At 41.6% G+C, this 17557-nt stretch overlaps 1 protein-coding gene and 1 long non-coding RNA gene across 9 annotated transcripts in view; one reads left to right on the top strand and one right to left on the bottom strand.

Annotated features, from left to right (window-relative positions):
* The window catches only part of slc4a4a (solute carrier family 4 member 4a), a 63575-nt gene that overhangs the window by 10241 nt on the left and 35777 nt on the right, over positions 1–17557 (bottom strand). For all 8 annotated transcript variants that reach the window (XM_026186482.2, XM_026186485.2, XM_080287474.1 and 5 more), the window contains 15 exons: positions 13215–13372; positions 12203–12290; positions 10968–11122; positions 10187–10294; positions 9805–9979; positions 9582–9715; positions 8771–9045; positions 7514–7584; positions 7003–7188; positions 6768–6881; positions 6234–6395; positions 4505–4683; positions 2806–2878; positions 956–1024; positions 59–232 (listed from right to left, as the gene is read on the bottom strand). In XM_026186482.2, coding sequence (XP_026042267.1) covers positions 59–232; positions 956–1024; positions 2806–2878; positions 4505–4683; positions 6234–6395; positions 6768–6881; positions 7003–7188; positions 7514–7584; positions 8771–9045; positions 9582–9715; positions 9805–9979; positions 10187–10294; positions 10968–11122; positions 12203–12290; positions 13215–13372 — 2121 coding nt within the window. The remainder of the gene's footprint in view (positions 1–58; positions 233–955; positions 1025–2805; positions 2879–4504; positions 4684–6233; positions 6396–6767; positions 6882–7002; positions 7189–7513; positions 7585–8770; positions 9046–9581; positions 9716–9804; positions 9980–10186; positions 10295–10967; positions 11123–12202; positions 12291–13214; positions 13373–17557) is intronic.
* LOC145419414 (uncharacterized) lies at positions 13307–16790 on the top strand. Its single transcript, XR_013900799.1, has 2 exons — positions 13307–13743; positions 16283–16790. It is a non-coding gene; the product is annotated as an uncharacterized LOC145419414 (long non-coding RNA).

The raw sequence follows: 17557 nt of genomic DNA, 5'->3' as shown, positions 1-17557 counted from the left end.
ATACATTCTAGGATGCTGCAAACTTAATTAGCAGCATCTCAATAAAAAGATGTCTCACCATGACAGGGAAGACGATGGCAGCCACGGTGGACTTGAGGATCCAGAGCAGAGCCAAGCAAAGGATTTGCATAAAAGTGAAGAGGTGGACCTTCCGGAGAGGAACGTGTCGCAGGTAAACCAGGTCCGGCTGGTGCTTCGCCGGCATTAGAAGCAGCTTAAGACGATCCATGAACTACAGAGAGACCGTGGTACCAATTAATATGACAGAGCTTCAGTAACCATCACTGCTTTTCACTGCAACTAAAGTAAAGGAAACTATGCAAGTCCTTATTCTGAGACTTTTACTGATATCGGCTGCCGAAGGTACCCAGGCATCATCTGCAGCATGTTTGGATTTTTTATGTTTAAGCGTGAAGATTCAGCCAATCATTTCCAGCTGGTATCCTTAAATTTACAGCATAATGCAGTTTATCCTACACAAGTGCTGAGTGACTACCTCAAAGGGGGGAGAAAGCAGCAAGGCAGCTTGAGTTTCTCTGACTCTGAGCACATCTGTCTGTGCTGATGCACAGATGGTCTTCTATCCAAAGAGCCTCTGCACCTATGGTGTCACAGGCTTGCTTCTCTAACATGAAGGAAACCAGAACAAACATGCAGCAGCTCTGACGCAACAAGCATAACATTACATGTGCTACTTCAAAGCTGGACCATCCTCCACGCTCCCCTTGCCAACTCAGCGCTTCCTGTGTCTGTTTTTACCATTTAACCGTCCATTTCTTAAAAGGAAATGATGGTTAAACAACTGGGTTATATCCCCCCCCCCCGACTAGTCTAATTTGTGGAAATATGGTAATTGTAGTTGTTTTTTTGTTGCTGCTGTTTTGTTTTTTCAGATCAGTTTCTCTTTAGTCAAATTTTTTCTGTGGCTTGTTTTTTTTAAAAATTAAAATGATACCTGCACTCCATTGAGAGAAGCGACCCCCATGTACAAGAAGACTCCATACAGCACAGGCATGGGGATGAACTAGGTAAAGGGGAAAAGAAGAATGCACATCACAGATGATACTTAGATCCTGGTTTGTTAGGAAACACAGAATATGTAAAGGTTAGTGAGCAAAATGAAACCACTGAAACTTGTCTGATTTGTTCTGAATTCGAGGAGTCGCCTATGAGTTGTGTAGTGCTCTCAAAGATTCCCACAACAGCGTGTGGACTGTTGTGCATCACAGCTCCAAAAAGAGAAGTCGTATTACTCCACAGCTGTCGACAGTCGCAGGAAAGAAGAGCAGCTGAATATCATTTAAAAGTCTGAAATTACTTACTGTGCTGCAAAGGGAACCAATGACAGCTTTTTGAACCCAGCGTTCAGAGGTTGAATTTAAAATATGAGGTGAGAATAAGTATATCTAATCTTTGTAATCTAATGATAGATTGGCTGATTTGTATAAATCGAGGGAAAGCTGCATATAAAACTCTCTCAAGGAACTTGGCACGTGTTCGGCATGCAAAAGTCTTTGAGTTATAAAGTTTGTGAACATTTATGAAAGTTTGTGAGAGAGTCTGGCCTCTCGGTGGCCGAAGATCAAAGTTAATGGCGCTGCTGTAAAACTCATTGAGAGACAACTGACGTCTAGAAGGACTTAAAAAAAATTCCACTGATCTTTGACTTCATCCACATAAGTATTTATTGTGTGTGTGTGTTAACTTAATTTTTATTGTATTGAGCGATCTTCTTTTGCACTGAGATAACTGGACCTCAATGTCATTTTTCAGCGCCTCGTTGCTGCAGGGACGATAAAGATTCTGATTCTGATAAGATAGCAGCTTATCAGTAATCAGTGAGTGTATTTATTATGCAGGTTTATGGGCAGCCTGATAAAGAAATCCTTTTATTCTTTTAAATTTAATTTGACCAATGAAAACTATGTTAAAAAGCAGAGAAGTCCGATTTCATATATGTCCTGGTAACTGAAGAACAGGTTAAATACTACAGATCCTCTTCATAATAATATGACCCACCGGCCATATTAGACAGACTATTACCACTTTATTGTGTCGTTGCATTTTGATGCAGATTTGAAAAGTCACGTAAGAGCAACTGGAATTCAAACACATTAAACTGAAATGGGACATATTAGCTAATCGTGTCTGTGAGGGCTCTCAGTGATCCAGGTCATCGTAGCCTAAGGAGGTTGGAAAGAGGGTCCCAGATGACACCTTGGCTCATGTGATTAGGTAGAGGATCAATAAGGGGTCCATCACCCTGTTGGGGACACTCCCATAGGGCTTAAAATCTGGGGCTCTCCACCAGTTGCTCTTAGAACTGAAGAAGCTTCTCGGATGAAACATCTTTAAGAAACCTAAAGACGTCCAGATGCTTTTCTTTCCAAGCTCCTTAGACATTAGCTGTGTTTTGTTTTTGCATTTTTTGCAGGAGCATAGTGTGAAGCAGCATGACTTTTGCTCAGAGATGGCGATGAAGCCAAGTTACACTGCCTTTATATTGTTTAACTTTGTGCAGTATAACTAAAGAGAGCTTTTTAGCATTTTTGTAAATCACATTTAAGCAGTACTTGCATTGTATGTCTCTAGATCTATTAAAAATGTATTGTTGTTTGTTGATTTCTAGTCAGAGGCTTGAAAATAAATTCAAACTCCTCCCCAGAGCTGTTACCAACATGGTTGCTACGTGGTAAGACCTGCTTCTAGAAGGACATTGATTAAACTCATAAACCGTTTAACTGGCATGTCAAGTTAACAAATCAATCACAAGACAAGAAATAAAATCAATATCTGATTGATTACCTTTAAAACTGGAGCCATAAACACAGACAGCCCTGTGAGGATGAACACGCACACACCCGTGACCCTCTGCTCTCTGCAAAGGACAGAAAAATACATTTTACACAAGAACAAAACTGCAGCGTCTGAGCTGTCTGCTTGCTATAAAGTCATGATCTGAAGCAGCCTGGCAGTCAGTTACCAATTCATAAATTAGTTTAGCCAAGAAAAAGAAAACAGCACCAGTGTTTGCAGAGGGTTCAGAGTTAGTGTGGATGTTCTGGTGTTACGGTTTGTTAGCTCAGCTTACAGCTGACACATCAGGAGGCCGGGGAGGACGTCAGACATGAAAACAATCAAAAGCCCCGTAAAACTAAAATGAACACAAAGGAAGAACCAGGCAAGATGCTGAAAATAAAATATGTTAATACTGCCAATAACACAGCTTAATTTAAATACAGATAATCATTAAAAACCTGAGATGATGAGAAAAAAAAGAACATTTGTTAAAGTTGTCTCACGCTGCCTTTTTCTGAAATATTTATTGAGACCAAACACTGAATGAACAATATTGACCAGCTAGGATCAACAAGCCAACAGCAATAAGTGTTTATTGATTATGATTTGAATGATAAGAGTGATCGAGACACTTTGTTCAGAGATCGTGTGCACGTTAAAAAGCACAGACGTAACTTCCAGGTCAGAAAAACGAAGCCAGCGTTGACGTGCCTTAAGCCTGCGTTCTATCTGAAGGCCACCAGATGGCGATAGATGCGGTTGCAAAAAAAGACTTTGGTCCTATAGCAGTCTATGGAAAAACACCTCTCTGCCATGACCTCTGTGAACATGTTGTGACGAGTTTATGGGCTCAGTCACACGTTTGGGGTCATACTGAATAACAAATCGTGGTCTGCTTCATAAATCGTGGTAATAACATGTTTCACAATGGAGCAATACTTGTCAGTTAAAGGTCATTAACAATGAGTATATGGTTTCATATTCAGAGTGATCGGCTAAAGAAATCTGAGGCTTCAAACTGCCTCCCTGATCAGCGGCCACAGCTGCAACATCTGTCATCGAGTCCTTCAACATGAATCTACCAGAAGTAGGCAGGGGTGTCTTTAGCTGCTTATTTGCTAATCAGTTAATAAATTTTAAACTAAGACTAATCAGCTAATCTAACAGTCAGAAATCGAAACAAGTGTGGCTAATTTGAGCATTTCTGGCATGAACAGCCTTCTTTCCAGTGCACATGACATATGTGCTAAGAAAATAAAAGAAAAAGTTTAACTCATGAGCCAATTCAACATCTTAGCGTAACTATTTTTGAGGAAGGTTTTTGCTTCTGTGTTCATCACATCTCAAAATGACTCATTGCTGCTGCAACACTCGGGCCATTTGCAGAGCACTTGGTGTTTGAGCAGATCACAGCACGAGTCCTTCTTCATGGACCTTCCAGTTTTAACCACAGCCCTTCATCTGAAAGCACTTAATTCCATTTTCAATTTAGTGCATGAAATATCTGAAAGATTATCCATTTACTGCTCTTTGATGCATGTTGACCAAATCTAACCAAGTGATTCTGCCTTCTTCTTCCTGGAATCTCACCTGCAGATCAGATGTAAAAGCCATTCATTTCTCACAGTCAAACTAAAACTGTCATCGGGCTGTATGTGACCACAGTCCAGAAAGGGGGCGTCTTCCTAACAAGCATTGCTCTTACCTCACACCCAGGAACTTTGGCTGCTCTCCGGGAGCCGATGTTTCAGTCTCCATCTTCAAACTGTCGATGTGAGCGATGGAGATGACGGTGGCGGCCACGTACCACGGCAGACCCATGAAGGAGCAAATTGCTAGCAGAACAGCCACCCAAAACAGATCCAGATGGTAACCTGCCCCTTTCTGGTACAGACAAAAACAAGGTCAGAGGTAACGTGTGTGTATGTTCAGGCAGTAAGCAGAGCACAGCTGCAGATACAGGCAGACCTAAAACCCTGCAAACTGCTCATTTATGGTTTGTTTGCAGAATAAGACAGAAGAACCAACGCGATGCTCCATCATTTATTGTTTAAAGGGGCAAATTACCCCGCTGAAAGAATCCTATTGGTCTACTTCAGCAGTTACTGCCTAAAAATAACAGGTAGTACTGTCGTGACATCTCTCTCACCCCTATGAGAAGAATGATGTTTAGCTCCAGTGTGAAAGGATCCAGTGTTCTAGAGCAGGGAGGCCAAACTCATTTTACATCGTGGCCCACTTTGATCTCAGGTGGGCCAGACCAGTGAAACTCGTCTTCATGTCAACATGAAGATGTTTAGATATATTTAATATAAAAAATGTAATTAAATACATCCTGTAATTATAAAACAGTGTTGTTAATTTTTTCATTTTTTTTAACACTGTAAAAATCATCATTTCTATAGCAGATAGTGAAAACACAGGAACTTTCTTGACTGTTTGTCTAATGCTTTTTTACTTTGTTCTTATATGAAGTAGGGATGGACCGATCTGATATTACGTATCGGTATCGGTCCAATACTGACCTAAATTACTGGATCGGATATCGGAGAGAAATAAAAAATGTAATCCGATCCATTAAATATCATGAAAGCACCTCAAAAAACTTGCAACATGGCGTAACTCAGCTCATAACCGTAGCACGTCGGAGCAGTGTGCGTCACCTGATAGAGCGGCTGTGGCGTGCGAGACCTGTCGGTGGTCTGGTTGAGCATTTGGAGCCTCGTTACCAAACTGGTATTTCATCTCCGAGAAAGTGATCCCAGACAGAAGTAAAGCAAGTGTGTAAGTTCATCTCTGAATGTTTGTAAAGCATTCCAGCGTTAAGCATAACAACAGATATATGGAGCGACTGCCTCTCTCCCTCCCTCTCCTGCTGCTACTTCAATCATGAAACTGATCAATGATCAGCTGTCGCGACTTTTTTAATTTGAGTATGAACTTATACAAAATGCAGCAACATACTAAAAAAACACTTTTATTGATTAAAACTATCCAAATTTATGATATCGGTATCAGACATAAAAAAGTGGTATCGTGCCATCTCTAGTATGAAGGGCCATGGGGGAGGTCTTTATCAGTAGGAAAAGCTGTAAAACCTTTGAAAATACAGAGAAAATGTGAAAATTTGTGCCCTTCTTCACATTTTCCAAAGCCGTCCGGTGCACCAGATTGGAATTTTTGGCAGGCCGATTCTGGCCCCCAAGCCTTATGTTTGACACCCCTGTTATAATAGAGGGACTGTAGTTTGTTATGTGAAACACACTAAAAGTTCCATACATCATAAAAGAGAAACCAAATGAAAAAAACCTCTTATGTTTGCACCTTATGAAAAGCTGTTTTTGTTGGATTTATCAGTATTTACGCAGCAACAACGTTCAGCTTTGTAAAGACGCTTCACAAAGCTCATTCTGTCAGAAGGATTTCTGACTTACCTTTAGCTTGTGCTCCTTCCTGTTGACAATCACAGCAGTAATCTGTTGGTCCATAAAGAGCAGGATGGTGACCAGAAGGGCAGGAAGAGCAGACGCCAGATAAACCCACCAGGGGTTTCCTCCAAATGGGGCCACAAACCAGCCTCGGTTTGGACTTGTTGGCTATAAGGAGAGAAGACACACAGAGTCAGTCCATGAGATTTAAATTGTACATATCCTTGCAAAGGCTTCCTGTCCATCAAACATGTTCATTTAAACTCCAGAAAACCTTTTTTTTGTTAACCTGTCTCTGAAACTGTGTTAAGGTTCATTATGTGCACAATTAGAGTGGCTGCTTTTAGTGAAAGATGAACCTGGTACAAAGTGCTACACCACTGTCTGTAGCCGCTTATGCCGACTGGCCATCTTTTACATACAGTCTATGATGTTGACTTGCAGGACAATTTAACAAGAGTTTATTGTTGCCTCAGGTTTCATAAAGCCATGCATAACTAATATGGACTTTAATTTCTCTGGGTGGAGGAGGGCACTCACTTTGAATTCACTTGGCACAAGAAGTTTAGGCGTATCAACTCCTACGAGCATATCAACTCCACAGAAGATAAGAATGGCCAAGATGATGGCAAAGTCACTGATGAGTTTTCGCACCTGAATGAAAAGAAAACACAAAGAGACTCTGGAACCTGCTGATCCACAAACAGGTGGAAATTTCATTTAGTTCCTTCACACATGGCTTGTTCAGTTAAATTAGCTCGGCACACTGACTCACAGTGGTGGGGAAAAAGGGGCTTGTCTTGAACTTTTTTAGACACATGGAGCAGGTGTAAGTGCCAAAGAACAATATGAAGGACATGAGGGTGATGTCTGGGACAAAGTCGCAGCCTTTGCCCACCAGCTCTCCATTATACTTCAAACACTCGGTCCTGGAGAGGGACGACCACGTGGCATTCGGTGGCTGCGTGAGAGAAACAAACAGGTTAAATAAAGTTTGAGATCAAACTTCCAGATTAAATTAAACCAAAATAGCTGCTTGAGAATTTCCATCTTTTACAGTGTAAGAGATTCATAAAACAGTGCCCAGAAACACAGGAGAGAAAACCGAGAGCATCAGTGTTAATGTGGTGACTCTCCTGCAGAGGTTAATACAGCAAAGCACAGCGAGGGGTTTAGTCGAGAAGGTTTGGTTGCTCAGGTGACTCATCAAAAGAAACTATTAACCTGAAAATGATACATTTTAGTTTGTTTCTTAAAGAGCATCAAATAAAAGGAGAGAGACGCACCAGATCTGTATTGTTCCAGAACCAGTCTGAAGTGCCTTCTAAAGGATCGCCAATGATGTCTGTGCTGTTTTCTGCAAGAAAACAACAAAACATGTTTCCTCTCAGCATGAGAGCTTTAATACGTTTAAAGGTTTCCAAAGTGACACGACTGAAATCTTATATGGAAAATTAATTTTACAGAGGCCATTTATGACATCTGACAATCAGCCTGGTAAACTCTGGTCAAGGTTAAGATACTTGCAGTACAGTACAAAGCTCAGCTATGACTTAACTTGTTACAGTGATTATTTTGCATTCATTGTGATACTATCTCAATATAAGTATTAGCTATCATGTTAAAGTGCCCTTGGGAACAGCCTTTGTTACCTGAGTGCATCCGAATGTCAAAGAAAATCAGCAGCAATCTGCTAACAATGAACTCAACAGCTACTTCATTTCAATAATGTCCCATCTACACAGAACAGCTTGAAGCAGACATAATAAGTGTTCAGACAATCTGACATTGAGACATCAATGCTTGTAACTTCTTGTAATCTGACACAAAGGATACAAACGTTTTATGCATTTATGTCTGCTAGGAAACTCTGGACCAAGCCACAGAAGAAGCAGCTACAATAAGAGGGAAAAGCATCAATACAACCTGACAGCTATGATTAGGTGCAGGATAAACTCGTTTTTATAGGTTAGCTTTTCCTTAATCTTTACCTTTGTTTTGGGCCATAATTTGGTTGATGTCTGTGTGAACATGTGCATTTAGCTTTAATGTAATATTCAAACTGAAACACTTTATTAATCTGTGTTTTTTAAAGTGTTACACAAATAAAAAGTACAGCTGTAGCAAATCTGATTAAAGAAAATGCACATGTGTACTGCTGCCTTTGCACCATAGACCTTTAGCTATGAATGCACTGCTGGTTTAACTTTATGCCAGTGGACTGGACGATCCACACAACTGTCGTTTCCTCTTTTCTATATTACACAATGCAGCAGCATTACTGTAAGCTGAACACAGAGCTGAACAGCACCAGCTGTGTTAAATTAAACCTCTGTTCTAACTGATAATTAGACATTAAACGCATCATATTGGTTTAAAAAAAGATCTCTGTTCTTATTCTCACAAGAAGATAAATTTCATGCATTGTTCTTAAAGATTCTGGCAAAACCTGTAACATTGAATAGCAGACCGGCTCATTGGCATGCGTGGACAAAACAGGCTGTACAGTGTGTAGATATGCCTTTAATTTAGTAACTACTCACCCAAGACAGTAGGAGCCATGCAGAGGCAGTCGTACTGCGTGACATATTCCATTCTGAAGTCAGGGTTGATTGGATAATGATGAGCTAATTTGATCATCTTCTTGAAGGCATCATAGATAAAGATGAAGCTGATGAGACAGGAGAAGCCCTCCTCAGTGAAGCGGGTGAAGTACTGGACCAAGTAGCTGGCATCAGTCGCCACGAGCAGCAGGCAGAAGAAAGCCGACCACAGGCCGATCCACAGGCGGAACTCCAAGTAGTCAAACTCATTATCTCTAAAAAAAAAAAGGGGGGGGCAATGAGCCATATGATGGGACGGGGATGTGACTTTCAGAGTAAAACAACAATAGTATTATTGGAATTATAGACACTGAACACAATTTGCACAAAAACAGCACAAAGAACTGTGAATATTGTTTCTTAAAAAGTTATTGCTCAGTACAACATAAGCACAACTTTCCTTATTTTCTGTTGAGTGCTGTTGTCATGAGGTCAGAGCAGATGTACCTAATGTGGCTGTGCAGAAAGCTCTGCACCACCTGCCCTCTACTCAAACCGTTTCAAGAGACAGCAAATGAGAATCGAGCTGGATTAAACAGAGCTAAAAGCCTTATTTCTGAATCAGCTAAGAATTGCACTGAAGCACGGTGATAAGTATAAATAAGGATCATTTTAAACTGTGACTCATTCATAGTCCAAGAATAAAACGCATCGCCTTTAACAGAATCAAAAAGACACAGTGACAGCTGAGATTTTCTAAAACACAGGGCAGTAACCAGGCATCTAAAAAACAGAGAGAATGGAGACCTACCTGCTGAAGTTGAAAAGCAGCCGTTCAAACACCAAAACGGGGCCAGTGCTGCTGAGGATGATGAGAGGCTGACCACCCAGCAGACAGAAAACGCCACCAGCAATGGCTGTGCCCAGAAAACTCTCCAGCACACCCTGCACACATGTTGGAAAGCAGTCAGGGAAATGCTCACAGTGTAAACGGTGAACGCTCTTCAAACCGTCACATGGTGCAAAAGCCTGACCTGCATGTTCTCCGTAGCATCTCCCAGCAGACCACCAAAGGTGATGGCGTTCGTTACAGTTCCCAGGTAAATAAACATAATAGCCGACAGGGCCTGAATGTGAAACGCGTCGGTGAAGTCACTGACAAAGAAAGGCGCTTTTCTCTTGATGTCAAGTTTGAGACCCCCACAAAACCTGAAACAGGACAAAGCAAAAGGTGAGTCGCTGTCAGTGGTATGGACTACTAAAGCCAGCAACTCGTTTTGATGCACCGAACATGACATTCACACACGCGACACTGGACAGTGTCGTTTCACTCAATATTCAATATGTTAGGTAAAAACAGTACAGTGCTCCCAACTATTGCATGCAGATGACATCGCTTTGTTCAAAGTGTCATACTTTCCCGTCTTCCTGAGCTCTTCACCCACAGCATGTCCTCCTCCATGACCTCCATCGTGAGGCATGTCTCCGTTCATCTGAGAGTCGCCTCCTGCATACATGTTTTTCCTGAAATACACATGAAGGCACAGATTTGTTCAGCAGCAGGAAGTCAGAGTACCTGATCCAGGTCCTACAGATACTGGTATGTGCTGGGAGATCGATCGATCATAGAAGAATCATAGAAGGTCAAGTTATTCTAGAGTTACTACATGCCAGCTTTATGTAACCAGCTCTTTCATAATTGAACACTGTTGTCCACCTGGATGCACCTCAGTGATTTTACTCTCCTGGAACATCTCATTTTTCCTCATTTTTCCGTCTTTTATCTACAAACGTCTTCTAATCTCGCACTGGTCCTCTGTGGATTTGTGTTAACATCTAGGCAGACATATTTTCATGCTGCTGGTTATTAAATGGCTCTTTTATACACAAGCTGCCAGAGTTAGAGCAGACTTTGGGTCACATGAAGTTAGATGAAGTGTTTGTGCTGACACAGGTTTAATGAATGACCAGCACACTAATATACAGCCCCAGGTGTTTAAATCAATCAACTCTTTTGGTTTCAGATAAGATCACAGTGACAACTTCCCTCTGAACCACTAACGCTTATTTTTTAACATATTTTTTTCCCACAAACTCTGATATGACCCATTCTGCGTATCTTCTTTAGTGACAGGCAGCTTTTTCTTCAATCATCAAATCTGAATCATGTAAAACAGACAAGTTTGAGCTCACTGACCTTTTGTCAGAGGAGGGGAGGGATTTTGGAGGCTCTATCCTGATGGCTGGGTCCCATTCTCCAGGAGGAAGCACAATCACCTCATCCAGAAACTCGTCAATACCGGCCAGCAAATCTTGTCTGTCCTTGGCCTTATATGCAATGTCATGAAAGACCTGAACACACAGAGGGGGAGAGATGGGGCATTCAAGTGTAAAAGACACCTGTCAAAGAATCCAGGGTCACGGGGCAGCAAACTGCAATATCAGATCTAAGGATTGTGAACTAATCCCATCTGGTAAATCCCAAAACTCTGGAGGGGGACAGAGATGCAGTTTGTTTTCATCAAAACAATAACTCTCATAATGTACCCCAGCATGAATATAACATTAAAGAGGTGCCTGTCCCATCTAGTTTTATTTAGTTTGCATTTAAGACCTGGTCCCACAAAGCGATAGGTGTTATTCATAACCACTCAATTATACAGTGCTGTAAATATCTCAGTGTCCACAGTGATACAGTACATTAACCTTTCATATTCATGGGAGGATAATGTGGTTCACTGGTTAAGTTCTCCTCCAGACACTGGCATGTGTTTGGAGGGGAGCATGTTTAATCAGGCTTGTTTTATTGAGTGTAATCAGGTGTGGGATAACTGCATGGGACGGGAACCCTCCTGTGTCACTGAAATCAAAGTTAGCTTGCTTAGTTCAGACTGCAGCGATTGTTAAAAAGACCGCTATAGCCTCCAAACTGGTTTCAGGTTTTATTATAAACTGGTTTTTAAACATTTTGTAATAAAACTTTATGATTCATCCAGCACAATATATGTTCTCAGCATGAGCTGCTACTATCGGGTAGGTTTAAGAGCCTGCTGAGGACTTTACAGAGCAGTGTGAAATAAATGAACCCTACATAGGTTACACTGCAGGGTCACTTCTGTGTGATGCCTGTTGTTTTGTTTCAGCTGGGGTTGTGTACCATGTTTATCAGTGGGGACAATAAAGTATCTATTGATTATATCTATCTCAATACTGGCAAATACAAATGTTAAAGAGGTCGATTTTCCTCATTGGAGAGCTTAAAATAATGCTAACTGCTACTGCAGCTAGGACATGTCGCTGCACGACTGCAAAGATTACTGATTCAGCTCGTTCCCCAGACACGATGTCCAAGAGTTCACTTGGCACCAGCACTTTATCCTAAACAGGTTTACGTGAGGATCACATTTTAATGTCTAATATCTAAGATCTTACCTCATCCGACATCAGTGTAGCGATCGCTCTGCCGATCTCGTGGTACGACTTGGCTTTGCCTTTGGGTCCAAGCAAGATGAATAAAAATCTGAAGCCACATTAAAAAAAACAGAGTTCAAATTTAACAAAAAGATTACAGGTTAAAAATATATTTTCTTATTTTAATTAGAGCCTTTTTGGGGCAGTTTGCATTTATTCAGATGCCATGCGCACACTTGGGGTCCCTGTGCAGTTTATAAAACATAACTCGAAGCTCAGAGACATTTTTGTTTTGTTCTGGCTGCAAAGATGCTGCTTTGTATGACAATCATCTATTCAGCTACTCTCCAATACAGATACGAGCAGTAAAGGATGTTGCTCACTATAAGAATAAACAAATGATGATATAATGGATATGACACCATAACTGAGGCCTTGTCGTATAAATACCATGAACTAGCTTTAAATACTTTCACTGAAAAGTACTGAAAGTTAAATTGTTTTATGGCTCCTTTGCTTAAATATGAGAAAAGACATCAGGTGTCAGTGATCAAACTTTATGATGCTTGTTTCAGTGAACAAACATCAGGTGAAACACCGTCATACATCTGTGTTTTACAGCTGTGATGCAATACTCTTTCATATTTTACTGTTTGTTGATCATAATAAAATATCCGGAATTATCATATAATCCACTTTTTATTGGATTTTGCAGCTCCACAGTTACTATGTTACTGGTGGACTGTGATGCTACAGCAGCTTTGCATGATTCACAGTTCAACATTATCATCATTTCCCTTTAAGCTAGGTTTATTCTGATTGGCTGCCGCTCTCAAAAGAAAGATTTGAACATCGGCCTCCTGTGCTCATTGTCAGAGCTGTGTGCCTGAGATATCCACTCTGATTCATTCACATTCAGAAGATGTGACAGAAAATAAGGAAAACGTATTAGGTTCCTGTCAAAATGTATAAACAACACATCCAGGTTGCAAACGGACAACCAGGAGTCTGGATTGGACAAAATTTCAGGCACCTTGTGGGAACAGGAACCTCCGTCAGGGCTCCCAGCATCACGGCCTGCTGCAGACGAACAAACGCCACAAAGGGCGCGTCCAGGAAGTCCACCTCCCCCACCAGCACGTTGGAGGCTTCTGCGTCTCTTGGCAACTTCTTCATGAATTTGTTCTTCAGCTGAAAAGCACAAAAGAGAAAAGCAACAGGAGTTGAGAGGTGCTCCGTTCACACCAGCAAGCCGTCTAGAAGCACGCACTCGAAATTAAAAAACCTATATCAAACGAGGCAATCCCATTCAGGTTAAATACCAAACCAGGCGTCCCCCATGGTGCCTAAATAAGAAGCAAGCAGTAAAATGAGCATTTCTTCTCGACGTAATGACACAGACATGCCAGGAGGTCAGCTACATGTGTGTCTTTCATGGGACTTTTATCTGTACGACGGCTCATCCTTATGTCATTAATGTGTTTGCATAGACAGAGAGGGGCGGCAGTAAACCAGTGAGGTGTTAAAGACGGCTTCAGTTTGGATTCGGTCATTTTTCAGAGGTTTGTTTTTTCATGCTTTTGTTGCAGTCGTGGATTTAATGTTTTCTTTTTTATCCTTTTTAGTGCACTAGAGCAGCGGTCCCCAACCCCCGGGCCTCGGACCGGTACCGGTCCGTGAGTCGTTTGGTACCGGGCCGCGAGAGTTGAGGCTCAGGTGTGAAATGTATAGTTTTCAGGGTTTTTATCAGTTTCCAGCGTTATTTTGTTATCGTTTTTTATCGTTAACTCGGTTTTCCTGGGTCTTTTCAGTGTGTTATGAATAAATCTTCTTTTTTTCGGTACCGGTACTAGTTTTATTTTGTTGTATTTATCCGCGACACCTTAAAGGCCGGTCCGTGAAAATATTGTCGGGCATAAACCGGTCCGTGGCGCAAAAAGGGTTGGAGACCGCTGCACTAGAGTTCTTGTTGGCAACCAACAATTATCGGTCCAGACAAGTTTTGAGGCACCAAACTGAGTAACAAATACTATTAAAAGTGACTTGAAAAGCAGCTCTGCCAGCTTGGTGCGGTCAGACTGATGCTGCTAAAAGACGTTCGATAGCCTGCTGTACACACAGACTAACATACATATTCAAATGACAAGCAAATGCAGATGACATACTGGGCTTTCTCAGCGTCTAAGGACTGAAATCCCATAAACTTGTGACCTTCCACTGTTAACAGCCAAACAGATCCAATCACAGGCTGTTGGGCCATCTTGGCAAAGAGTTTGTCTGTAAATGATTCAAGTCAAGAGGTTAAACCTGTGTAACTGCACACCACGGCCTGTGTCCAATCCCAGCTAATCCACACCGCGCTCGTAAACCACGTACACCTGAATCTGTTGTTTACTGCCCTAAGACACAAACGCAATATGCATGGACCTGAAATGTTTATTAGCACGTTTAAAATGAGCCAGTGCAAAGATCAAAGTGAGATCTGAGATGTGACGTGTTAAGAAATTAGAGGCACCAAAAACCCACTAAAAGCATCCCAACATTTTCAGAACTGCGTTTGTTGAATATGATACAATATAATATTTAGATGTTGTTACTCAGGTTCAAATTTAAACTAATACTTGTAAGTCCTTGCAAAAGTAATACACTGTGAAGAGAAAATTAATTATATACGTTTGTAATTCATCTGTGCACCTCGAGTGGCTGCAGTCTCTGTATGTTAATCTGAACAGCTCCCGTCTTTATCTTATCTCTACATTAGCAACAAGTTATCAGTCACGATCGCTCCATGTGGAAACGTCATTATGGTATTTATGGGCTGAGTGGGTGTGGAGGAGCTTCGGTTTAGGAGATTCGTTTCCTGCCTGGGAGTCTCTAATCTGTCCCACAGGAGACTCACTGGGTCCCTCTGACTGGGTCGCGCTGACCTAATTCCTCTCTCCCACAGGCCTCGTCTGGGATGAGGGCATATAAAACATTGTCTGCTGTGAACTGGGGTAACATGACACATGGAATATGACAATACATACAATGAGAATGCATAGAGTACAGTCCAGAGAAGAGCTGCCATTTCAACCCAACATCACAACAAAACGTGTAATAGAAACGCCGGTCCACTGTGTCCATTTGGCACTTTGCTTCTATGAATCGTATGACACGCATGCAGAATTTGCAGTAAGTTGCAGTACTCTGCAGTAACAGCAGGGGGAGATTTTATTTGAGTGTTTAACAGACATTATTATCACATTTATATGTGTATGTACACATTAACTGCTTAAGGCCTTTGGAATGTACTTTTTTTGAGCTTCTGTAGATCTTCACCTCACGGCTTTAAATGTATTAGCGCCCCCTGGTGGTAATGCAATTTCTGCATGCTATGACATGGTCGACTGGTGTGTCTATTCTCCATCTTGCCGTGATACTGGGTTGGATATTTTCATGAGAAAGTAACTCACTGATTAGTTTAGATTAATCTGACTTTGTTAAATCTACTCAGTCTGGAAAATAAAATAATTTGTTCGTTTTAGTAATCAGCACTGCTACAATGTTTTTGCATTTATCCAGTCAGAAGAGTTTACATGTCACATTTCTGACTCACACAGGTAGACTACATGAGAAATATTCCAGGAGCTACACTTTGGTAATAAACAACCTTTGCAGATGCTACTACACATGTTGGCATACAAGTAGTAAGGATAAGATAGCGTGAGGGCAAAGGAGCAGCGTGTCTCAAGTGTGTGGAAGCCTCTGACAAAAACCCAGAGGAAAACTGTGTTATGTCCTGTGGGCGTGTTAGATGATCTAAATATAGCAACAGCGCCAAGTATTTGCCTCGTTCCCGATTTCTCCATTTTTTGTATGTTTTTTGCACTTAAATGTTTCAGATCAAAGAAATTTTAATATCAGACAAAGATAACCTGAGTGAATACAAACTGCAGTTTTTAAATGATGGTTTCATTCACTAAGGGAAGAAAACTATCCAAACTATCCACCTGCCCTTGTGAAAAAGTCATTGCCCCCTCCACGTAATTCGTGATGAACCCTATTGTTTAAAACCTGGGTTACGACACCTGTCATGTGTGTTTGTTTCTGTCTGAACAGCTCACTGTGTTATGGTAAATCCCTGCTGCGATTGGTGCGTGGAAGTATGGCTCCGGAATGACTGGTTCCAGCTGGAGGACCCGTCTTATAAATATAGCCTGGAGCACCGCCGGCAAGAGAGGTTCTTGTGCTTCCCCTAACGCCTGAGCAGCCACGCCTGTGACAGCCGCCGGGTGCAGTGCTCCGTAACAGTTGAGGAAGTGGGGGAGCGAGTGCCTCATCCATGCTATGACCTGGCCCCTAGACGGGTTGTAACATGAACTGGGGCTCATCCGCACCCGAAGTGAGAATCATTCCTCTAGACTCAGTAACAAATGTCACTGATTCCTGCTAAACAAGACAAAGTAAAGTAGGCTCAACAATCTCAAAATGAAACGCATCATGCCACGATCTACAGCTGTCTCTATCAGTCTAGAAAGGGTTGCAAAGCCATTTATAAGGAACTGCAGTGAAACACAGTAAGAGCCATTATGGAAAAAATAAATGGAAAAAATGAAACCGTTGTGAACCTTTCCAGGAGTGGTGAGCCTACAAAAATTACTCCAAGAGCCCAACAATGACTCATCTGACTCAGCATCCAAAAGACAATAAGAAAGACACAGAGTAAAAATGTAAAGAGAAAAACACCGCAGACCAAACACAATACAAAGACATAGCTCAGATTTGCCAAACAACATCTTGATGATCCCCAAGACTTTTAAGAAAATATTCTGTGGATCGATGAAACAAAAGGTTTCATACCTGTTATATCTGGTGTGGAACTACTTCAGCATTTCATGAAAAGAAAATCACACCAACAGTCAAACATGGTGGTGATAATGTGTTCGCTGCACGGGGCTGCTTTGCTGCTTCAGGATCTGGAAGACTTGCTGTAATTGATGCAACCATGAATTCTGTTTTCTACCAGAAAATCCTGAAGGAGGATGTCAAGCCATGAGTTTTGCTCAAGTGCACTTGGGTTTTGCAGCAGGACAATAATCTGAAGCACACCAGCAACTCCACCTCAGAATGGCTCAAAAGACAAATAAAGGGTTTGGTGAAGACTCCTCAAAGCCCGAGATGCTCTGGTATGCCTTTAACAGGCAAATCCCCCCAGCTGTAGCTGAATGAAAACTATTCTGCAAAAAAGATTCTGCCAAAGTTTCTCCACAATCACATGAAAGCCTCACGGACAGTTATCACAAACACCCGACTGCACTTCTTGCTGCCAAGGGTGGCACAGCCAGTAATTAGGTTTAGGGGGCAGTTACTTCTTCACCGAGGGCTGGTAGGAAA

Source organism: Astatotilapia calliptera, chromosome 12, assembly GCF_964374335.1.
Source record: "Astatotilapia calliptera chromosome 12, fAstCal68.1, whole genome shotgun sequence".
In the NCBI taxonomy this organism is placed as follows: domain Eukaryota; kingdom Metazoa; phylum Chordata; class Actinopteri; order Cichliformes; family Cichlidae; genus Astatotilapia; species Astatotilapia calliptera.
The sequence above is the reverse complement of the archived record's forward strand: the minus strand, read 5'-3'. Positions and strand labels throughout refer to the sequence as shown.